The 25,266-nt window shown below is 36.0% G+C and overlaps 1 protein-coding gene across 1 annotated transcript in view; it reads left to right on the top strand.

The window, feature by feature from the left end:
* The window catches only part of NOX4 (NADPH oxidase 4), a 172,553-nt gene that overhangs the window by 46,935 nt on the left and 100,352 nt on the right, over nt 1-25,266 (top strand). Inside the window, exons 10-12 of the mRNA XM_046017410.1 lie at nt 20,175-20,391; nt 23,021-23,185; nt 24,242-24,304. Coding sequence (XP_045873366.1) covers nt 20,175-20,391; nt 23,021-23,185; nt 24,242-24,304 — 445 coding nt within the window. The remainder of the gene's footprint in view (nt 1-20,174; nt 20,392-23,020; nt 23,186-24,241; nt 24,305-25,266) is intronic.

Here is a 25,266-nt window from a genome sequence, read left to right as displayed (position 1 = left end):
CTTCTCTTCTCCCTGCTTGTGCTTTCTCTCCATGTCAAATAAATAATTAAAATCTTTTAAAAAATAAAACTGGAAGACTTACTTGTCCCACAGTATTGCAGGTTTCTTTTTACGAGATGTATTTATTAGAAAGAGAAAGAGTGAGCCGGTGGAGGGGCAGAGAGAGGGGGAGAAAGAGAGAGAAGTAGACTCCTCACTGAAGGTGAAGCCCAGTGTGGGGTTTGATCCCAGGACCTTGAGACCATGACCTGAGCTGAAATCTAGAGTCAGACACCTAACCAGCTGAGCCAGTCAGGTGCCCCCACAGTATTGCAATTTTTGAAAATTGCAGTCCTCTATAGTTATATCCTTTTTTTTTTTTTCCTTTTAGAGAGAGAAGTAGAGGGAGATGGGGAAAGTGGCAGAGGGAGAGAGAAAAATTTTTTTTTAATTTCTTTTCAGTGTAACAGTATTCATTGTTTTTGCACCACACCAAGTGCTCCATGCAATACATGCCCTCCCTATTACCCACCACCTGGTTCCCCAACCTCCCCCCCGCCAACCCTTCAAAACCCTCAAGTTGTTTTTCAGAGTCCATAGTCTCTCATGGTTCATCTCCCCTTCTAATTTCCCTCAGCTCCCTTTGCCTCTCCATCTCCCCATGTTCTCCATGTTATTTGTTATGCTCCACAAATAAGTGAAACCATATGATACTTGACTCTCTCTGCTTGACTTATTTCACTCAGCATAATCTCTTCCAGTCCCGTCCATGTTGCTACAAAAGTTGGGTATTCATCCTTTCTGATGGAGGCATAATACTCCATCGTGTATATGGACCACATCTTCCTTATCCATTCGTCCGTTGAAGGGCATCTTGGTTCTTTCCACAGTTTGGCGACCGTGGCCATTGCTGCTATAAACATTGGGGTACAGATGGCCCTTCTTTTCACTACATCTGTACCTTTGGGGTAAATCCCCAGTAGTGCAATTGCAGGGTCATAGGGAAGCTCTATTTTTAATTTCTTGAGGAATCTCCACGTTGTTCTCCAAAGTGGCTGCACCAACTTGCATTCCTGCCAACAGTGTAAGAGGGTTCCCCTTTCTCCACATCCTCTCCAACACACGTTGTTTCCTGTCTTGCTAATTTTGGCCATTCTAACTGGTGTAAGGTGATATCTCAATGTGGTTTTAATTTGAATCTCCCTGATGGCTAGTGATGATGAGCATTTTTTCATGTGTCTGATAGCCATTTGTATGTCTTCATTGGAGAAGTGTCTGTTCATATCTTCTGCCCATTTTTTGATATGATTATCTGTTTTGTGTGTGTTGAGTTTGAGAAGTTCTTTATAGATCCTGAATATCAACCTTTTGTCTGTATTGTCATTTGCAAATATCTTCTCCCATTCCGTGCGTTACCTCTTTGTTTTGTTGACTGTTTCCTTTGCTGTGCAGAAGCTTTTGATCTTGATGAAGTCCCAAAAGTTCATTTTTGCTTTTGTTTCCTTTGCCTTTGGAGACATATCTTGAAAGAAGTTGCTGTGGCTGATATCGAAGAGGTTACTGCCTATGTTCTCCTCTAGTATTCTGATGGATTCCTGTCTCACGTTGAGGTCTTTTATCCATTTCGAGTTTATCTTTGTGTATGGTGTAAGAGAATGGTCTAGTTTCATTCCTCTAAATATGGCTGTCCAGTTTTCCCAGCACAATTCATTGAAGAGACTGTCTTTTTTCCACTGTATATTTTTTCCTGTTTTGTCGAAGATTATTTGACCATAGAGTTGAGGGTCCATATCTGGGCTCTCCACTCTGTTCCACTGGTCAATGTGTCTGTTTTGATGCCAGTACCACGCTGTCTTGATGATCACAGCTTTGTAGTAAAGCTTGAAATCGGGTAACGTGATGCTGCCAGTTTTGTTTTTGTTTTTCAACATTTCCTTAGCAATTCAGGATATCTTCTGATTCCTACAAATTTTAGGATTATTTGCTCCAGCTCTTTGAAAAATACCAGTGGAATTTTGATCGGAATGGCATTAAAAGTATAGATTGCTCTAGGCAGTATAGACATTTTAACAATGTTTATGAGAGAGAGAGAATCTTGAGCAGACTCCATGCCCATCATGGAGCCCGACACTGAGCATGATCTCACAATTCTGAGATCATGACCTGAGCCACAATGAAGAGCAGGACAGTAAACTGACAGAGCCACCCAGGGGCTGCTCTATGGTTATATTCTGATAATCTCTAAGAAAATGTTAGTAAGAAGGGAAGACTTCAAGAAAGTATTTTAGTTTTTGTATTTTTAGGAATTCCTTATGTCTTGCTGCTACAGAATTTATAGCAATGGAGTTACCAGTTTTTAGTTTAAAAAGGCCTAGCAGTCCACAGCAACATTTTTCTAGGTATGTCTCCTGAGGGAAGGGAAATAAAAGCAAAGTAAACTATTAGGACTACATCAAATCAAAAACTTCTGCACAGTGAAGGAAACAATTAACAAAACTAAAAGGCAATCTTCTGAATGGAAGAAGATTCTTGCAAATGATTTACCTGATAAAGGTTTAGTATCCAAAATATATAAAGAACTGATATAAGTCAGTACCCCAAAACCAAATAATCCAATTAAAAAATGGGCAGAAGACATGAACAGGTGCCTGAGTCGCTCAGTTGGTTAAGCGTCCAACTCTTGATTTTGGTTTAGGTCATGATGTCAAGGTTGTGCGATCAAGTCCTATATCAGGCTCCACATTCAGTGGGGAGTCTGCTTGAGATTCTCTCTCTCCCTTGCCCTCTTTTCCTCCTCCTGCTCATGGACACGTACTCTCTCTAGAAAATAAATAAATCTTTAAAATATCAGCAGTAGACATCAACAGATATTTCTTTAAAGAAGACATCCAGATGGCCAGCAGACATAGGAAAAGATGCACAACATCACTCATCATCAGGGAAATACAAATCAAAACTACAATGAGATATCAGCCCGTACCTCAGGCTAAACTAAAAAACACAAGCAACAACAAGTGTTGGCAGGGATGTGGAGATATCAAACTCCCCCCCCACCCTTGCACTGTCAGTGGGCCTGAATACTGGTCCAGCCACTGTGGAAAACAACATGGAGTTTCCTCAAAAAGTTAAAAATAGAACTACCCTATGTATGATCTACCAGTCACACCACTGGATATTTACCCAAAGAATACAAAAACACTAAATCAAAGATACATGCACCTTTTTGTTAATAGCAGCATTATTTAAATAGCCCAACTATGGAAGCAGCTCATGTGTCCACCCATGGATGACTGGATAAAGAAGATGTAGTATATGTATACACTGAAATATTATTCACCCATAAAAAAGACTGAAATCTTGCCATTTGCAACTATGGATGGACTTAGAAAGTATAATACAAAGTGAACTAAGTCTGTCAGAGAAAGACAAATACCATATAATCTCACTCCTCTGTGGAATTTAAGAAACAAAACAAAAAAGCTAAAGAAAAAAAGAAAGAAAGGCCCAAACCAAAAAACAGACTCTTAACTATAGAAAACAAACTGATGGTTACCAAAGGGGAAGTGGGTGGGGGGATGGGTGAAATAGGTGATTAAATAGGGATTAAACAGTACACTTATCAGGATGAACACTGACTATTGTTATTTTTTTTTTTTAATTTCAAGTTTTTATTTAAATGCTAGTTAGCATATATGGTAAAATTTGTTTCAGGTATAGAATTTAGTAATTCATCACTTACATATAACCCAGAACTCTTCACAAGTGCCCTCAGTACCCACCACCCATCTAGCCCATTCCCTGCCCTCTCCTTCTATCAGCTCTTAGTTTGTTCTCTATGGTTAAGAGTGTCTTTTGGTTTGCTTCCCCCGCCCATCTTTTTTTACCTTCCCCTGTGTTCATGTTCTGTTTCATGTTGTATATGTATACACACACACACACACACACACACACACACACACCACACATCTTCTTTATCCAGTCGTCAGTTGATGGACAGCTGGGCCCTTTCCATAGTTGGGCTATTGTTGATAATGCTGCTATAAACATTGGGGTTCACGGAACACTGCTTAATGATTAGAATTATTGAATCACTGAAACTAATGTAACACTGTATGTTAGCTATACTGGAATTAAAATATAAAACTTAATAAAAACACATAAATAAAAATAAAAACAAAACAAAAAGGCCTGGCTGCAAGAATACTTGCAGAGAAAGCCAAAGGTTTACAATGACCAAAGACAAGGATGTGTCAAAAACATCAGGTCACAAAGGAAAAAAAGAGCATATCCTAAGATTGTTATAAAGAATATACTCCAAATATTCTTCTTCTTCTTTTTTTTTAAACAGAGGAGTTCCTTTTTTTTAAAAAAAATTTTTATTTATTTATTTGACAGAGAGCTAGAGAGAGAGCATAAGTAGGCAGAGTGACAAGCAGAGGGAAAGGGAGAAGTAGACTCTCTGCTGAGCAGGGAGCCTGACGTGGGCTTGAGCCTAGGATCCTGGGATCATGACCTGAACTGAAGGCAGCCACTTAACTGACTGAGCAACCCAGGAGCCCCCTACCCCAAATGTTCTGAAAAGTGTGTCAACCGACGCAGTTTACTGAATGGTATAGTGTTTAAAATACTCCATTAGCTTAGAGGAAGGACATAATATATGTACATAATATGTATGTATGTATCTCTGTGATCACCAGAGTGGACTGTGGTTTCATCTTGATACTCACCCTAATATGACACAATAGGCCATCGTCTAACTTCAGGTTCGCTTGACTGAGTAGAGTAATAGAGGATAGGAAACAGAAAGTCAATAGGATAATGTCGGGTCCTTCTTCTGTGAGGATCCCTCTGGTTGGTTAGGAATCATTTCCCACCTCTTCTCCCTCGACCCCCAACTTAGTTTCAAGATGAATAAGGCACATAGGTAGGCATGGACTACCTTGCCTTGCATAAGGCTCAAGCTCCACAGAAACCAGTATCTTGGTAGCAGCCCCAATCTCCTCAAGGGATGCCCTCCGTTGTGAGAACAAACCTCACATGGCGAACTGAGGTCTGTGAGTCCTGAATGATTTTATAGTTCACTCATAGACCTCCTGTTCCAGATGCATTCCACCAATAATAAACAATGTTGCCTGGAAACACAGCTGGCATTCCCCATTTATCATAGCCCAAAATGTTTCCAAGGAGACAGTGTCTGGAGAAAGGTTCAGATCTGCTGTTAATCCTTTCCTCAGAATGTTTTCTAACGTACTTTGTACAGTAGGTCACATACATAAATTATGTATTTATTTCAGGGCACATGTTTAAAATTTTTTTTCCCTCTGATTTTGGAGACCACTGTTTTAGACAGCAGTATTATATGGGTCTCTCTTAAATGTCCTCATGGCTCTTATATGTCCTTATATGGCTCAATTTATTCTGTACTGGGTTCCAGAACATACAGTTGTAGAGCATCAGAAACATGGCCTCACATTATTATACCAGCTTCTGGTTAGTCATTCCTGCCACACAAAGAAGAGGGCCATGGTCTGAGGAAACTCTTGGTTCTATTCTTTTCCTTTTGCAGGGATAATATGTCCTATGGAATATTAGGACACCAAGAAAGCTCTCAGTACAAGTTGGTTTACACTCTGTTATTTAAATGGTTTGCTTGGCTGTCAGGGCTATTATCATAAAATGAACTATGAGTTAGCAGATGTTACTAATGTTAACTGTAATTTAAAATAATTACATAATGCTTACTATATGCCAAGGATAAATTCAGAACAATTTAGATGCTTTATGTCAGGGATCACAGTTTTAAAAGGATAAAATAATATTGTTAAGTCCCCTTTACACATCGGAAAACTGAAGTTTAGGGAGAGTAAGTAACATGCTAAAGTTTACTTAACTGATGGATCCTGGATTCAGATTCGGCCATTCTGACTCAAAAACTCATTATTTTTTTTATTACTAGGTTTTGTGTTTTTGGAGAGCTCTGTACTGAGAACTGGGTGTTAAGAATTTTTTTAAAGGTTAATATCTTGTTTTATCTGGGATTGTGGTCTCTCTCATCTATCTGTAACAGATGAGAGAAAAATGAAATCATTTATTAGTATAATTAATTATTCGTTCTTTTGCCTTTATGTTGTACTAAGTTAAAACTGAAAATACCTGTTTCTTTGTAATTCAAAATAGAGTCAATTTTTTAAAAAAGGTTCAGGAGTTCAAACAGATTAAGTTTAAAGAGGCTTGTATTGAGAGTTCTTTTTTCATTTTTTGGATAAAAGAAGGCATATTTAAATTATGACTTTACTTTTGTAAAACAAGGGTCATAAACAGAAAGTGACTTTAATTTATGCAACAAAATAACAAAAGGCATCTGCAGAGTGAATTATATGTAATCAATTTCTAACTAACTTAATTGTTATAAACTATTAGTAAAAAAACCTCTTCTAATGCTGAAATCAGTGTCATGCAACAAATATATAATTCTATAAGCTTTCTATAGTATACATTTTTATGAAATTAAGTTTTTATTGAAGTATATTTGATAAAATTATATATATTATATATTACAAAGTAATATATTTTAAGTATACACTGTGATAAAATACAATATGTTGTGAAATGGTTATCCCAACCAAGTGAGTTAACATATCCAACACTTTACAGTTACCTCCCCTGCCCATGAAGGTGCTTCAGATCTACCTCTTAGGAAATCTTAAGTATATAGTATGGTATTATTAACTATAGTTATCATGCTATAGTTAATAATACTTAGAACTTTTCCATCTTATAACTAAAGTTTTATTTATTATTATTATTTTTTTTAAAGATTTTTATTTATTTATTTGACAGAGAGCGATCACAAGTAGGCAGAGAGGCAGGCAGAGAGAGTGAGAGGGAAGCAGGCAACCTGCTGAGCAGAGAGCCCGATGCGGGACTCGATCCCAGGACCCTAAGATCATGACCTGAGCGGAAGGCAGTGGCTTAAACCACTGAGCCACCCAGGCGCCCTGTGAAGTTAAATTTTGAATAAAGCCACATGGATTATACTCCTGGTATGGGGAAAGCTTACTGGTGGTAAAAACTTACAGCTTTTTCAAAATCGAATATTTCTCAAAAAAATGTTTTTATTGCTAAAGGATCTAAGTAAGTATTGAAATTATCATCATTTGTGCCAATGTTGAGAACATAGATTATCTTTGCTTTATGAAATACCTTGATAATTTCATTCTCTAGCTTTTGGTCATATAAGGAAATAAATTGCTGTTATTCAAAATAAGTTTCTTGGATTTATATTGAGATTTCTATTAAAGGATGTGCTTTATGTAGAGACAGGAAATCAGTATTTTCTGGGCATTTACTCTTTCCATCAGTGTGCTAAGTACAGTAATGAGGTATAGTGGAACAATATAATATATGATCTTTAGTCTCCCAGCATTGGTAATAGTTTAGAATTAAAACATCAGTTGAAAGAGCTAGAGAGAATTTTAGACTGCATATTTTCCATGTATAAACATTTTCTTTTCAGGAATTCTGGTAGTTCAGAATTAAAGAGGCAATGTAGACTGGGAATTTAAGAAAATTTTAGGCTTCAGCGATGAAATGATTAGATTGTTGGCTAGCTTCTCTGCTTAAGCAGACTTTTGCAATAGGAGGAGTAGTGATTTTTAAAGGTCAGTTTTGTTTTCACAGAATCTCAAATTTTGAAGGAAGCTTAAAGGATATCTTGAGTAAGATGCCTTGAGTCTCCCATACAAACTAAGTAAATATCTAATTCTGAAAAGCCAATTCTGTCTTTAGGAAACTCTAATTTTCACAAAGTTCTTTCCCTTTAGAGACAGAATTTATTTTACTTTAATTTAAATCAGGGACTTCAGTGTCTGTGACTAAATCTCCTTCAAATTCTGCTCATCTGTTCCTTACTTGATGATCATCTCAAATCTCCTCATTATTCTAAACTTTAAAAAAGTATATATGTTAACAGTGAATATTCATTGAGTGCTTACCTTGTACCTTACTAATGTTTGATCTCATTCAATCTTCCTAACAACCCTGATAAAATCTGCTGCTGTTGCTGTTGTGGTTGTTGTGATGATGATGACTGTGATCATTATTCTCTTTGTCCAGGTGACAGAGCAGGAGTAGTGGCAGGTGAAGTAACTTGTTCAAAGTCATGGGTAGTTAGTAAAAAAGTTTGGGTTTGAACCCAGGGATCAGATTCCTGGGCCCACACTCCTCACCACTAACTTAGGCTGGCTGCTGTTTGGTATGCTTCTCTTGGATCCCTTTAAAAAGTGGAAACCACGCTACATGCAGTGCTCTGGGTGTATTTGATAGGACACTGGCAACATGGAAAGTTTATCTTTTTTGCTCCAAATATTGTGGCCATTATTTAGGACCTGGTTGTCTTGTTCCATAATTACCCGTCCCTTATCTTAACCTAATTTTCATACTTGTTACCTGTGTTTAGATTTTTAAAATTATTTATAAGCAAATCTATCGCGTGAAACCCTAAAAAAGCATTTCATATACACTCAACTCAGATGTTTCTTTTCAGTGGTCAAATGTATCTTTAAAATATGCCAATTTTCCTTTCCAAGAGGTCAAAAAAGCATGGCAATTAAGAGGTACATCATTAATAGCTGTATGACCTTACCAGATAATTTGTCCTTTTTTTTTTTCTTAACTACTAGATGGGATTAATAAAGTCACTTACATCATCAGGTTGTCTGAGTGAACACTCACTAAATAAGTGAATATAGGAATGTAAGCATCATCTAGGCATATTCAAGGATTAGCAGGAAAAAAATTATACTTTTGCAAATACCTAATAGCTATATTAGGAAGAAACCCTACATTTAACTGTTAGAAGAATCTTTGTTTTTGTTTTTGTTTTTATAAAGACACAGCACTTTTGAAGAGCCCAGATTTTCCTATCTACAAAGTAATTTGATGAAAGTATAATGAAAACTGCTTAGCAGATCAAAAGAATATTCCTTGAAAGGGCAACAATTTTTATAACATTGCTAGGTCTCAAAAATTCAATTGATTTTAACAATAAAGTTTACTCTGGAACTTGCAAGACAAGCCTCCTTCTGAGGGGATTTTTTTTCTTTTAATTTTTAATACACCTTTCTAGGAGGTTGCTATTTGCATGCTCTATTAAAGATATTTCAATTCAGAAGGCATTTGAGGGGAAAAAAAAGCCAAAACTGTTTCCTCTTTTCAGACACAAATGTAACTGGACATTTCTTTATTTTCATTTGAGAAACTCATCAGGAGGATATATATACTGCCATTCTCACTTACTGATAAAAGGAATATTGGAGGGAAAAGCAATTATGAATGTCACAGAGCCTCAGCTGAGAGACTAACCCTACTCCTTTGATAGGCTTGTGGAGGGAACGTGTTGTAAATGAGATTTGGCACCTTGGCCTCTCAATCTCACCGGAGTCAACACCCACTGGCTCTAACTCGGGGTGTTAGGTGCATAGTGACTGTATTTAACTTTTTTATTTACATGAGAGAAGAATCAAAATGTCATGATTCTAAAAAAGGGAGGGGGAAAGGGCTCCTCCGATGCATGTATGACAATTAATTGTGTAAATAATATTGTTGCACTAGTTCTGCTGGACCTCTCAGACCTTATTTTATTATATAAATTAATATATATTATTATTACATGGCACATTGTTCTCTCAAACAGAGCTCTTTGCCTTTTGGGAATACTTCCTGGCAAGAGTTCACTGAAGAGCATGATTTATATTCTCTTTGAATCCTTTTTTCTAGGGAGATTTAAAAGGAGTGGGTTTCTATGTGCTTCTTTCTAAAATCGTTTATTCTTTCAGCGAGGGCAGGCAGGGTGGGCAGCCTTTGTCCACAAGGACATTAATGAACCAGAGGCACTGTTGGCTTCCTAGGAGTTTAGGCTCAAGAAGTTAACCAGGGTTAGACAAATATTTATGAAGGTAGGCTTACTGTACTGGCTTATCCTCCCTCCACCAGGCCCTTAGGAGGAGGAAATTAGGAACATTCTGTTGGAGGGTGGAGGTATTTATGCAGTTTAGATAAGTGTTGAAAGTCGCTGATTCCCAAATATCTTCTCTTTCAGAAGCCACTTGCACTGAGGGCTTGTTTCACCAACACCAGCCCGTGTGATCTTCCCACTAGTCAGAGACATTTGCTCCTAAAAAGTCAAAGGGAACTTGGTGAAGCCCAGGGAAGGGAAGGCCCAGAGGTGTTATGTTAAGCCAACTCTATTATAGCACCGGGTAGAATAATTTATTTTCCTACACCTTCTTTTCCATATTCCTTTCCTTGTCTCTAGATTTGAATTGGCCATATAATGTATTGTCCAAACCAGACATTTCTGAGAATGAATTGGAATTCTGTTAATAACTGAGCAGTGACTTGTGGGTAAACCAGGACATATGGTGATTCCCTCTATTCCTAGGCATTAGGGGAAAGTTCTGGGCAAATGAGCCACAAAAGATCACCTTACCTCAAATAAGGGCTCTACATAGGTACTTGGGAGACTAGAACCTTCAAATAATAAACACAGTAAATTTGTGTAGCTTTGTCCCACTTTATAGATCATAAATGAATGTCCTCTACCATGTTAGATAGAAGGTGAGGATTTGCATGTTCATGGTTGTGGCTCACTCTTTTGTATACTACTCATCACTCTTACAGGTAATGTGTTCTGAATAGTTTCTAGGTGCATAATTTCTGATAAGTGCACATCATTATTGTAAGTTTGATGCCTTTTACTTCTACCTCAAAATCCTACTTCTCTTTCAGTAAAGTGGGTGTTCTCTACTTGGATTCATAATCTCTAAGAATCATTGAATTATTGCTGGGATCCATGAGTTCCTGAATATAAGCCCCTGTGTGTGTGTAAATATATATATGCATATATATTTATATTTAATATATTATACACACACACACACACACACACACTTTTAGCTTTCATTAGATTCACAAGGCTGTACGTGGCCCAAAAATATCTGAACTGAATGAAACCTTTTAAAGCTAGAGTTTTACTAGAGAGCTATAATATTACATTTATACATTTTATATCTCCTCTTCAGTTTTATCCAGAGTTCAAAACAATAGATTGTGGGGAAAATAAGAAACACTTTGACAATTTTCTTCTCACATGATGGTTCTGTAAGGAGAACTTACCTAATAAATATAGCTTTGAATCTGTCAATCACATTATCATTTTAGAGAGTAATAGTAATACTCATCATAATAATTTCCAAGGTTTATATAATAATTCAGTATGTGACAGGTACTGTTCTTAGCACTAATTTATGCACACATTCATATATACATAAATACCCCCCACATGCACACAGAGTTTTTGTTTTTGTTTTTTTTTAAATCTCCTAGCACTATGAGGTAAGTACTATTCTTATATACCTCATTTTACAAATGGGAAAATGAGGCACAGAAGGTTAAATTAAATGATTAAATATAAATGGTTTTAAATTGTTATTCAAAACCACCTAGTTAGGGCCTAAGGCTAAGACTAAGGATTGGCCCACAGTCTGTCTGCAGTATCTACACATTTAATTTCTAATCTTTTCTTGAATTAATGAGTTATTTATTCATGGCTTGGAAGGCACTTTGCTTACGAAAGAAATATATTCATGTCATGTGAAACTCTGGAGTAACTGTCCAATTTATCTATAAAAGTTAGTGAGTGTTTGTGTGTATTTTGTGGGTTTTGAGTAAGAAATTCAATTTTGTTACAAGTTACGTAGATTCAAGGTTTTGAAGAAATTTAATCCTCCGAGAAGACAGTAAGAAGAAAATGAAAAAAAATTTTGTGTTGTTTTATAAATGTTTCTTACAACATTCAACCTTGTTATGGTATATAATAAATAAAACTTTATAATAATTCTAATAATAAAATTATATCTATGTGGTGCATTAACACCCAAAATTCTTCCAGGTGACTTGAAAATAACAATGAAAAAAGCTAGGTTCTAGACTAGAGCTAATAAAAATACAGTGGAGGAGATACTCTTACCGGTATTCTTGTTACACTGTGTGTATATGGCTCTTTGTTCAGCAGACAGGGGGTCCACATATTTCAAAATCTGTTACCAGTCTTCATTCCTGTCATTGCTCACAACATAGATTAAGGAGAATAGGAATTGTACAGAAAAAAAAAAAAAGAACTTATGTATATATACTCCTTGAAAGTATCCTGAGGGAAGAGAGTAATTCCCATAAATACTGTATATCCAGGAGTACAGAATAAGACACACTATGTAAAATCTTAAATAAAAGGGAGAAGTTGGGTTGCAGCTAGAGTTGTGATTGAATGGTAGAATTTAGTCTAGTGCTCTCTTCTGCCTACCCCATTATGGATCTTTGAGTTCCAATATGAAAGAGAAAAGACAACACAGCAGTGATATAGTCTAGGTTAATTATACTGTTTTTGAGGGCCAGAATGTTTCTTACCCATCTTTATCAATGGAATCCGTGTCACAAGTCACCATTGAGTGTGTGCTGGATTAAGTGGAGCTGTATTAATTGGCTTTTGGCTAGGAATTTGTTGTCCTTCTAGGCCCTTCCAGGTCTCCCCAATTATCAAAACATTGCAGATAACAATAAGAAATAATCTACACATTTGTTTCAGTGTATTTGGATTCCCATTTGGGGACCGTCACTTATGTTCCTGGGTAATAAGTTCTTATTAATAACTAGCACTATGAGTAAGAATATTCTTGTGCCAGAGGAATTAGTCTTTAAGACTTGATTATTTTGGTCATCTTGCTGATTGGCACATATTTTGTTGGGGATTTTTGTGTAATTCTGTGGCTAAAAATTCTTTGGATTGCAGAAGAAAATAATTTCATCTCATTGTTTTCTTTCACTTTTTGGCTTTTGAATTGTTTAACCCGAATATATAGAGTGGATACGATTCCTAAAGGTCTAAGTCTTTCTTATCTGCAATTAAAATCTCTGTCACATAATATTTACATATTTCCATATGTTAATAACATAGTATTCTATGCAACTATGGTCCTTATGATGTGTTTTTCTCTCCACTTCTAATTTCCCATTCATAGGATTGATTTTCATTTTTGTGTAAAAAAATGATTTTTCTGTATATCAGTTCTGGACTAAGCTCTTATGATTTATGTACTTTTGCTGATATTTTATCTTGGAAGCAGGTGGTGGTAGTAGGTATTGAGGTCATGTGGCTTTTTCTCCCTTAAGGATTCCATATGCCTGGGTAGATAGATGTAGGATATACAGAGCATTTTCATGTACATAAATTCACTTGTGTTGGAAGCTACTTTTGTTCACAAGGTTTTAATCCAAATTGTTAAGTATATTTCTTTCCTACTTTGAGGATAGGAATAGTGAGTTTCAGACCAAATACTTTCTCACATAATTTTAATCTCACTTTTCCTCCTGGATCTTATTCATAATAACAAGTGGTCCTGGCTGGGTGAAGGGTAACAAATTTGAGGAGGAAGGAGAAGAACAAGGGCTAAGTTCAAGAAATATCTTTAGTACATTAGTGTTTTTCTGAACTGTGAAATCATTCTTTTATTCCCACCACCATTTTAGTGAGGCTTGAAAGCAAAGGATATACTAAAAAATATCGGATGCTTACACATTTTTTCTTCCTGAGAGGTCAAAGTCCTTTACTTTATATATCCATGGAGTAGAGAGGAACAGGAACTATCTCACTTTTTCAGCTGAGAAAGTTCGTAAAATGACCTATTTAACTTTATGCACTTAAGGAATGTTCCGATCTTGATCCTGTGTTCTTAGGCTCCAAGGTTTAGTTTTGGAAACTGCATAGTGTCTGTGGCTGGCTACTTAATTTGCAGGGTTCACTGTAAGATGAAAGTGTGAGGCCCTTTCATAAAAAATTATTAAGCATTTAGGGGCGCCTAGGTGGGTCAGTGGGTTAAGCCTCTGCCTTCAGCTCAGGTCAAGATCTCAGGGTCCTGGGATCGAGCCCCACTCGGGCTCTCTGCTCAGCAGGGAGCCTGCTTTCCCTCTCTCTGCCTGCCTCTCTGCCTACTTGTGATCTCTCTCTGTCAAATAAATAAATAACAAAATCTTTTAAAAAATTATTAAGCATTTTGGGGTGCCTGGGTGGCTCAGTGGGTTAAAGCCTCTGCCTTTCGCTCAGGTCATGATCCCAGGGTCCTGGGATCGAGCCCCGCCTTGGGCTCTCTGCTTGGCAGGGAGCCTGCTTCCTCCTATCTCTCTCTCTATGCCTGCCGCTCTCCCTACTTGTGATCTCTATCTGTCAAATAAATAAATAAAATCTTTAAAAAAAATTATTAAGCATTTCAAGACGGTGACAACAGAGTGCTGGACCAATCATGGGGCCTTTCTAAGAGCATGGTTCCATGAACTGCAAAGGTCACATTCCCATGATGTTGGTGCTGTCTGCGTTGTCCAGTCTTGTGTGTTGGAAAACATCATCAGCAAGAGCTAGAGACAGTATGTGCTCCAGTCAAGCTGTGGAATGTGAGTTCCCTCAGGTATCAGTAGCAAGCGCCTAGGAAAGAATGAAGAGGCAAGGACCTGTCTAGACCAGACAAAGTGGGGTGGGAGTGAAAGCTTTGATCTGATACGTACTCAGATGCTTAGAGGTTCCCTGATATATGTTGGATCCTTAGCTTAGGAAAGCATGCCATGTCTACATGCTATTAACAAGTAGGTTGACAACTTAACTCACTTGATAACTTGTCTGCTTAGATTAAAATAGGGTCAGGGTCAGAGCATGGCTGAGATCTCAGGGTGAATTTAGAAATACTTGAGGGTGGAGAAGGATGACGTAAATTGCAGACTGATTTAATGGTATTTCTTACAAAGGTGAATGTGTATACATGGTTTGCATTACTAATAAATGCCATTTCCTAAAATATAGACATGTTTTTCAGAGTTGGATTATGAGTTCAAACCCCGTTCTGTGTCTGTTAAAGCCAGATGACCCCTCAATCATGTGTTTGAACAGCAATCCAAACAAGAAGTTGTATGTATATTTCTAGCCATTCATGAAGTCATTCAATGAATATATATTGAACACTTGCTATAGAGTATAGACACTGTTCTGGGCACCAGCAATATGGCCGAAACAAAGGATGAATCCTTGACCTTAAGTAGTGTCCATTCTAGTGGATTCCACAGAAGTCAGTAAATTCCAGTGGGTTTCGGCATAACGAATTTGGGTGTGTTTTCTTAAGCTCTTTTTTGGTATTGAAGCAAAGTAAAAAGAACAGTCAGAAACAGGTTGTTCTATTTTTTCTGTAAAGAAACATTTTGTGTTATAGAATACTAGGAAAAAAGTAGGTTTCTCATGGGGCAAGGATTTTTTTCTCTACTTTAAAAAAGGATTAAAATCACAAACATAAATGTTACATAAGTGACACTGCATTTGTTAGATATTTTTAACCTGCAATTCAAGTACGAATGATTTTGTGACTCTCCTTTCAGCACACATGGCATTCTGTACTATTTAATTTTTGCCATAAAATATTTTTATGATTTCTCTGTTGTAACTGAGATTTATTCTGTGTACTATGTTATTTTCTATGACTTTGTCATTAAAAACATGGTAGTATAACTATAATGCCTCTTGAGGAGAAAAGGCAAAAAAGAAAGGAACCTATATTTTGGAACTCTGCTGAGTGTTGAAAGGACGTCTTGAAATCCTATGAGTACCAAAACAATAGCATTCACAATCATGTCTTTAGAAATACCATAAAATCTTTTTTATTTTCTCATGATAGAAGAACACTAGACATTCCAAAGATATTTCAAAATCTCTCCTTTGGAACATAATACAACTAAAAAAATGAGTAATTAGCATTCCTATTCCCATGTTGTCTGTCTTCTTCCCCTGCCCCTGCTACATCACCATCTTAACTTGGCAAGACTCTTTGTTTACCATTCATGAACATCTTTTTCCCTTCCTGTTTTTCCCTTTGAATTATTTATCATTTAATTATGAAAAATACAACAGTATGCATAAGAATGTCCTCTTTATTTTAACTTCTATGCCCTTGCTATATGTAAACAAATTATGTGATTATTTACTTTTAAAATCAATTCACTAGAAATGCATTGAAGGTCTACCATGTGCCAGAAACTTGCTAGAAGGCTGACAGAGTTTGGCAGTGAGTATGGACATGGGGGGTTATATAAATGTATGAGACACACACGTGCTCAGTCAGGTGTCTGCTTAAGATTTTCTCCATCTCCCTTGTCCCTCCCCCTAAAATGAATAAATCTTAAAAAAAATCCCTTTTAGTTTGAGAGCTGTATGTTATTGTAAGCTACTCTCAAGCTGAATGGTGTAGGTTACCTCTTCTTAAAACCCTATGAAAATGGTTTTTTTGGTCTCATTTTGTAATTGTTGCTATCAAAGAAAGAAGGATAAGAGAGAAAAGATCTATAGACAGACCATGATTAACAAATAAAAAAACATCGCTCATCAAAACAAAACAAGCACAGAATCTCAGGTTAGATTTGGCTAAATAAGATGGCAGAGATATTGGTGGATTTACATGAAAGGACACTGGCAATTTTGAACTCCATGTTGAAAGGATAAGTATTGGGCATACTAGTAAGGTGCTACATGCCTTACTGCCTATTTCCATAAAATTTATAACAAACTTGTGTGGTAAAGATCAGTTGCCCCATCTTGGAATGAGTGAGAATGTTTGGAGTTTTCATCTGCCCAAGACCAACTGTCAGTCAGTGATCAGCCAGGTCAGAGACCAACGTACAGAGTCCTCCCCCTGTACTTGGTCTTCCCCGACCCCTCCATTCTTTCTATGGACAACGTCCTGAAATTAAAGACCAATGTATGTGTGGAACAAAACTGTACAGCTCTGTTTGGTTATAGATTTGGAAAAGGAGGAAGTATACTTCTAACTAAACCAATAATTTCACATTATTTTTCAAGTCCAGTTAAATGCAATAACTTACTTTTTCACTGTGTTATAAAAAAATAGAAGTTCTCATTCGTTTTGTACTAATACAAAATTTCTTGGAATTTTTAGAATATAATATTTCTTAAAACATTATATTTGGTATCCATTATAGTAATTTCATTCCGAAGAATTTTTAATACAAATGTAGAGTAGAGATTATGAATATATTTGGATTGATAGGTAAATATCAGATATCATTTCTTTATTCCACATTACTGTGTGCACATTTGTTAAAACTGAGTTATATCTTATGTGTGGTTTTATTGTTTATGATTGTTTTGAATCCTTAGTATCAAATTTATTTCAACAGACGTAATATGCATGTCTTTTTTTAGAGCTTAATATGATCTTTCCAAATACAACTGAGGTTTCCGGAACATGCAGCTCGGTGTTTATATGCCAGACAATGCTGATCTTCCTTGTCCACATCACTGAGACATACCAGGCATCCCTAAAAGGGATTTTAGAGTATTACATACCCTTTGAAACAACAAGAATAGCAATGCTATGTTGGACTGAGCTGGCGTGAAGATTTGTACTACATAGTAACAATGTTTATCATTCTGAGGATTATTAGCACATGGGGTCCTGCCCACCTGACCACTTAAGACTTAGGGAGAGTAAACAGCATTCCTTTGCTTGACGGTAAGCAACCCACTTCCAATCCAACACACACACATACACACACGTTATCTGACTTTATTTCCAGGCTTTTGTTATTTTGAATCTCTTTCCTTGAGGTAGACTTCTATAACTAACTGATTTACTTTATATGATACAGGTTTTTGGAATGAGGGAGTTGAGGTTTCTGAATCCCATGCTTAGATGACCATTTAGTTAGTCTTTTAAGTCTCTCATCTGCGTAATGGGCATCAAAACACTTACCCTGTATGACTATTTTGTTTCCAAGTTTAAGTCAGAAATAAACGCTTAAAAAAATCCTGACATCCTTTCTTAAATATTAATCTTCCTCTCCTTATCTTTTCTGTAGATGCGTTATAAGGATCCAAAGAACTAACATGATGCATAGTGACAGGGGAAGAGCGTAGAATATGAGTCAGAACTGGGGTCAAATATTGGCTCTGCGACTTAGCTGCATGGCCCAGGGGTGTTATTTAATTTATTCAAATAGTTTCTTAATTTTTAAAATGGGAATAATAATTCATATTTCATGCAGGTGTGCATATAATGTGAAATGTATATAAATTGCTCTTTGGGGACCTGATGTTCAACCGCACATTACTGAGGTCTTATTAAAATACTCTAGCCCAGTTATTTGTGGTCTCACCTCCATTCAGCATCTTCCAAGATGTCTTCTAAACTAGATTTTAAGTATTTGAGGTTCAGCGACCAGATCTGACTTCGTATCGAACTTTGTAGAATCACCTAGAATAGTGCCAAGTGCATTATGCTCAAGCTTGTCTAATTTCAGGCCAGTAGAATAAATGCCTGAGATTTTTGGCCTCCCCATCTGTCAGTCTTGGGATGGTCAGTAGGAGCAACAAGTTTGGGTAAATCTTTACTTATAATGGGACCTGAATCAAATTCATAGGCTTTCCAGGTATAATACCACAGTGATTGTATTATATGACTAGAATTCTATGAAGGGTTCTGTACTTTGCTCATATTTCTATAGTAATCATTATTTTGTACCCACGCCATATCTACAACATTGATTTAAAAAATGGGTGTGTGGGCTGCCATTGATGTTATACAATACAACCTGCTACTTAGAAACATACTATAATATATACTTTGTGCTGTCTAATGTCTCTCTAATGAGCACATAGTATTTGTTATACTGTATAATCTCATTATGATTAGTTATAAGGAAGAAAGTAATATAAAAAGAAGAGAGAGGGCACCGGGGGCTGCTCAGTTGGTTAAGCACTTGCTTTCGGCTTGGGTCATGATCCTGGGGTTCTGGAGTCGAGCCCCTCTTTGGGCTCCCTGCTCAATGGGGTGTCTGCTTCTCCTTCTTCATCTGCCCCTCCTTGTGTGCTCTTGATTGCTCTATCTCTTAAATAAATAAATAAAATACTTAAAGGGGAGAGGAAAGGAATGAACATAACCAAAAGGAGAATGGTCAGGTTGAGTAGATGGTGAATTCCAGCAAAAACTGCCTTGGTCAGTGCTTTTCTAATTTTCATATATTCTTCAGTCTTTTTATTCATGTTATAATTTTTGTTGTTTCAAAATACTGTATTTATAAAATCATTTATAAAATCATAATAGCTGTGGTATACTTAAAATATACTTTTTGTAATATACTAAAGTTAATTATTTGGTAACTTGAAGAGTAATTTAAAAATATGTTCTTGGCTAACCAGGAAAAGTAATTTTGGATGCTAAAATTTGAATATCTTTAAAATAAAAATAAAGTACACTGTCAAATTTCCAAAGCTTTCAAAATCTTAATTTTTCTTCAAGATTTACTTATGCAGTGGGGATCTTTTTTGATGTTCTGCACAATCTATCACTTGATGCATTATCCCCATGAGGTAGATCTTTCTTAACTTTTCATTAATAAAAACACAAAACACAGAAAGTTGAATGGTGATCTTAGGTCACAGAATATGAAACAATCAGAATGGTATTTTAGGGTTGTTGGCTTTCCTGCCTGATTAATTATCTTAGAGTCTTTTATGTGGTCTTGGTTAAGGAGAAATTGAAAAGTAAACATGTGTAGGATCTAATTGCTGCATATTAATTATTCTCAGACCAAAGGAATTGCAAGCTTCCAGTTCCTCTTACTATGTTTGTATAAAATATCTCTGTAAATCAGCAATGCCTATTTTATCCAGTCTCAGTCAAATCAAATATGATCCCTATACTTTCCCATTTGTGTTTGAAGATATAGCAAAAATACTCATTATTATAGTATATATTGAAGTGAAAAGTAGCATATAATTGTATGCATGCCTAGTAGAGTTGAAATAAAGGCTGTGAAATTCAAGAATAATTGGAAAGATTGATATGTTCTTCCTTGCCATGTATTTGTAGTATTTGTTTAAGGGCTAACACTCTTGGTTTAGTCCCATAGTAAAGAATTCATTAAAAGTTGTAGGATTTCTCAATTGCTCCTAAGTAAGATATATGAAGAGCACTTTTCAGATAAATACTATGGAAAGTTAATAAGAAAAAGAGGCTGTTTTCTCACACTATGTCCTCTGATTTCAATTTCATTTTCATCTTCCTTTTTTCCCCTTAATTTAATTTCAGAGGGGTGCTGAAGTATCAAGCTAATTTAGATACCCACCCTCTTGGCTGCATCAATCCTAATGGAACCCGGTACCAGAATGTTCACTTACCAGACCACAGCTTGGAACATTTTCATGAATCTTTCCCTGGAGGACTTTCAGAACGAGATGAACAGACCAAAAACAGATCCATGAACATTTGTATGGAAGAGCCCAGATTTCAAGCTAATTTTCCACAGGTCAGATTAATTTTTTTTTTTTTTTTTTTTTTTTTTTGGTCTCCTCAGAGTCCATATTTTTTTTTTTTTTTTTTTTTTTGGTCTCCTCAGAGTCCATATTTTCATAATTATTGATCAGCATTGTATTTAAACACATTTTGAAGGTTTATAGAGGAATTATAGAACATTTCAGGATGTTTCAACTGTGAGATAGCACCCATTTTTCCATTAAAGGCAGCTGGCAGGTCAAGGAAAAAGACCTACGATATTACAGAATGTAGAAAATTCCTCCTTAAATGGCCATGCAGTCTTTGCATACTGTGGTACTGGTGCTGGCCAGAGGAGAAGTGACAAAAATATTTTCCCTATCCATGAGAAAAATAGGTTGAATAATAAAAGCAATAGCAAAAGAACTAGTACTAATTGTAATTATTATCATGGTATAGCATAATATTATGGTATTATGATATTATGTATATAATAAATGATAAATCATAAAATCAATTTATTGAATGCATGGTATCATCTGCTAGGTACTGTGCTAAAATGTATTGCATGCATAATTTCTTTTAATATTCACAATAGCCCATTGAAGCAATTACTATCATCCTTAATTTTCTGATGAAGAAATTGTGACTTAAATACATAAAATACCTTGAGCAAACTCTACAACCTAATATAGGCAGAAGTAGAGTCCAAAACTAGGTCTTTGACGAAAACACTTGCTCTTGGAAAACTGCTTACTCAAATACCCAGTGAGTGGTTCCATAAGGGCCCTAATCTTCCCATGTGGGTATGGGAGCTGCCCATGTGGAAATTAACACTCTTTGCCTATGGGACAGTGATGTCAAATGTTTCTTTTCAGAAGGGAAGAAAGAATAGTCCAAAAGTAGATTGAATTTGTAAATGACTTTGGAATGAATATGTTAGTCTTGTGTTTATTTTTAATAATAATCCTCTAGGTTTCTCATAGACTTCACAATTTCTCAGATTTCTTGGCTTCACACAGTGCTATCTGTTAGGCAGGACAGGTGTTGTGACTTCTGTTTTACTTATGTGGAACTTAATGCTCAGAGGGTAAGTGCCTGTCCCAAAGGTGCAAGCCTGCTGCATTACAGGGCTTGTCTTGTGATGCCTATGACCCACAGAGCAACCAACTAAATATCAGGAAAAGGCATGATCCATCTGTGTGGAAGGAGAAAGATCTGAAATAGCTATGTAAACAAGGTTTTAAAAAGTAACCATTAAAATAAGTTTGGGTCAGAGGTCCCTCAGGATTGGGGGAAATATGGTATACAGTTCTAGGAAAAGGATCGGTCACACAGGACAGGCTTCTCTACTTCTGAGCATATGCAGTGGGTTATCCTGGGATCGGGGCTATCCATCCAGCATGCATGCAAAATCGTCACACTTTCCAAATTCTATATAATACCTTCTGTGCATATTATTTTTATTATATAAAGTAAGTTGTAAACAAATGCTTAGGATAGCCTATATTTTAAAATAATTCATATACATATTTTATATTGTATATGCATTGTGTGTGTGTACATTATGCATGTATATTACGTGCATTAAAAATAACCAAGGTTGAGTAAAATGTATAGCATAAGAAAAACAGTCCATGATATTGTAATAATGATGTAATAGGACAGATGGTAACCATACTTTAGTGAACATAGGATAATGTATAAACTTGTCAAATCACTAAGTTGTACACCTGAAACTAATGTAACATTGGGTCAACTACACTCAAGTAAAAAATAAATAAATAGATGTAAAAAAAAAAAAAAACCTAAAAAAAACCTTACCTAAAATTTGGAAGAATTCCAGTTACTCCTGGGAATTAAAACATTTTAATACCTTAAAATAAAAACAATCATACATATATCCAGGATTTTCTTTTTTTTTTTTTTAACAAATATTGGACTGGCACATTTTTTTCTAAAACTGTCTTCAGATTTATTTGAGCATTTAACTTCTCTGTCTTTTCTTTTTAGATGAAGATATTTTATATCCATTCATTATGTATTTATTCCATATGCACAGGAAGAAATTTGAAACAAAGTAGACATACCTATTGATGTGTCACATTACATTTTATTTTTATATTTAGTTTTGTTTGAATAAGTTGCAGTGAGCATCTTATTTTTTTAAAATATTTTATTTATTTATTTGGCAGACAGAGATCACAAGTAGGCAGAGAGGCAGGCAGAGACAGAGAGGGGGAAGCAGGCTCCCCGCTGAGTAGAGAGCCTGATGTGGGGCTTGATCCCAGGACCCTGAGATCATGACCCAAGCCGAAGGCAGAGCCTTTAACCCACTGAGCCACCCAGACGCCCCATTTTTTTTTCATTTTATTTTTTTTCTCTTCAGTGTTCCATAATTCATTGTTTATGCACCACACCCAATGCTCCTTGCAATACGTGCCCTCCATAATACCCACCACCAGCTGCAACCCCTCATCCTCCTCCCCTCCAAAACCCTCAGTTTGTTTTTATTTTTTTACTGGTTTTTCTTTGCATTTTATCATTTAAAATACAGATTATAATGCCATTATTGTTATGTATGAAATTAACAACTGAGCAGGATATAAATATTTCTACAACACAAATATTTCTTAAAGTATATTTTTAAAATTCTCCATCAGACTTGGCTTTGGATTTCTGGACCCCTGTGCCTATATTGTGCTGAAAGACTTTACAGGTGTATCCGGAGCAATAAACCAGTTACCATCATCTCGGTCATAAGTCACCCCTCAGATGTCATGGAAATCCGAATGATCAAAGAAAACTTTAAAGCAAGACCTGGCCAGGTGAGTCAGTGTTCAGCAACTTTTATATATGTATGTATTTATTTTAATTTTTTTAAAGGGGGAAGGGGCAGAGGGGGAGGGAGAGAGAGACTCACTTTTTTTTTTAAATATTTTACTATTTATTTATTTATTTATTTTATTATTATTTTTTTAATTTATTTTCAGCGTAACTGTATTCATTGTTTTTGCACCACACCCAGTGCTCCATGCAATACGTGCCCTCTCTATTACCCTCCACCTGGTTCCCCAACCTCCCACCCCCTGCCCCTTCAAAACCCTCAGGTTGTTTTTCAGAGTCCATAGTCTCTCATGGTTCATCTCCCCTTCCAATTTCCCTCAACTCCCTTCTCCTCTCCATCTCCCCATGTCCTCCATGTTCTTTGTTATGCTCCACAAATAAGTGAAACCATATGATACTTGACTCGGGAGAGAGAGACTCTTAAGCAGGCCCAGTGTGGAGCTGGACACTGGACTCGGTCACACAAGCCTGAGATCATGACCTGAGCTGAAATCCAAGAGTCAGATCTTCACTGACTAGCCCCCTAGGCACCCCAAATTCTCTATCTTTATATAATTTTTAAAAAATTAGTATTCATGCCATCATTAGAATACTTGCACTTCTTTTCTGGTCATTTAAAAATTATGTTTGTCTCCACATCCTCATATCAGGGAGATCATATGATAGTTGTCTTTCTCTGATTGACTTATTTCACTAAGCATGAGGACGTGGAGATGCAACATGGGGGGTTAGGGGGATAGGAGAAGAATAAATGAAACAAGATGGGATTGGGAGGGAGACAAACCATAAGTGACTCTTAATTTCACAAAACAAACTGGGGGTTGCTGGGGGGAGGGGGGTTGGGAGAGGGGGAGGGGGCTATGGACATAGGGGAGGGTATGTGCCATGGTGAATGCTGTGACATGTGTAAACCTGGCGATTCACATACCTGTACCCCTGGGGATAAAAATACATTATATGTTTATAAAAAATAAGAAATAAATTAAAAATTTTAAAAAACTGAAAAAAAGAAAAAAATTATGTTTGTTGTTTTTTAGTATATTATTCTACATTGTCCCAGTGTGTCTGCATTAGAAAACCATCCATTTACCCTCACAATGGTAAGAAACTTGTTTTTGATTCTTAAAATTTTTTAGAGTGACATGCAACTTTTTCTTTTGTGTGTATATTCTACCTTATCCTAAAAATCATTCAAGGTCATCACAATATCCTAAATGTTTAAGTAAGCCATTTTTTTATACAAAGTAATAACATCTATTCAGAAACATTGTAGTTCTTTATTATTTTTGGACACTACCATTCAGGAAGCAAAATATTAAAATGCATTAAAACCTGATGATTCAAAATGCAGAAAATTTCCTGGGTATTTACATTTTCTCTTTTATGAAATTGTACCAAAATATATTATGTATGATTTTTTTTTAGAGATATGGAATTTAATGGCAAAGAGGGTACTCTGAGTTGAGGTGGAAGTATAAGAAAATCCAAGCAGTGTTTAGAAAAGAAAAAGCCTATTGTAACTGGTGCCCAGACTGTGTGTGAGGGAAGAAGAGGAAAATAAAATTGAAAAAGCAAAATGGATAAATAATGGCTGGGGGACAGATCTAGCTAAGTAATGGCTTCACCAAATATTTTTAGCTTATCAGACATTGTTGAACATTCTTTCTTGCATTATAAATACAGCATGAGCTTATTATTAAAAAGTAAACAATTTACCTTTTCTCATTTCTCCCACTTTTCAATCTTCTTTCTTCTCCAGAATTTGGCATATATTCTTCTAGACATTTTCCTATGTACTTAGACATATATAGATGTTTGACATTTGTTTGCTGCATCATTTGGTTTATAATTTGCTCTTTTCACTCAGCAATATATCATGGACAACTTTCCATGTTACTATATTTGCATGTGCTTCATTCTTTTTTAATAACTGCTTAATATTTCACAGTAGGATATACTGTAATTTATTTAATATTTCCCACTGATGATGGAGACTTGAGATTTTTTTCCCAATTTCTAGCAAAAGTAAGAACAGGACCCACATGTTTAAATATATGCTTAA

This window comes from Meles meles, chromosome 8 (assembly GCF_922984935.1).
Source record: "Meles meles chromosome 8, mMelMel3.1 paternal haplotype, whole genome shotgun sequence".
NCBI lineage: Eukaryota > Metazoa > Chordata > Mammalia > Carnivora > Mustelidae > Meles > Meles meles.
This window is presented reverse-complemented; position numbering and strand designations above follow the sequence as displayed.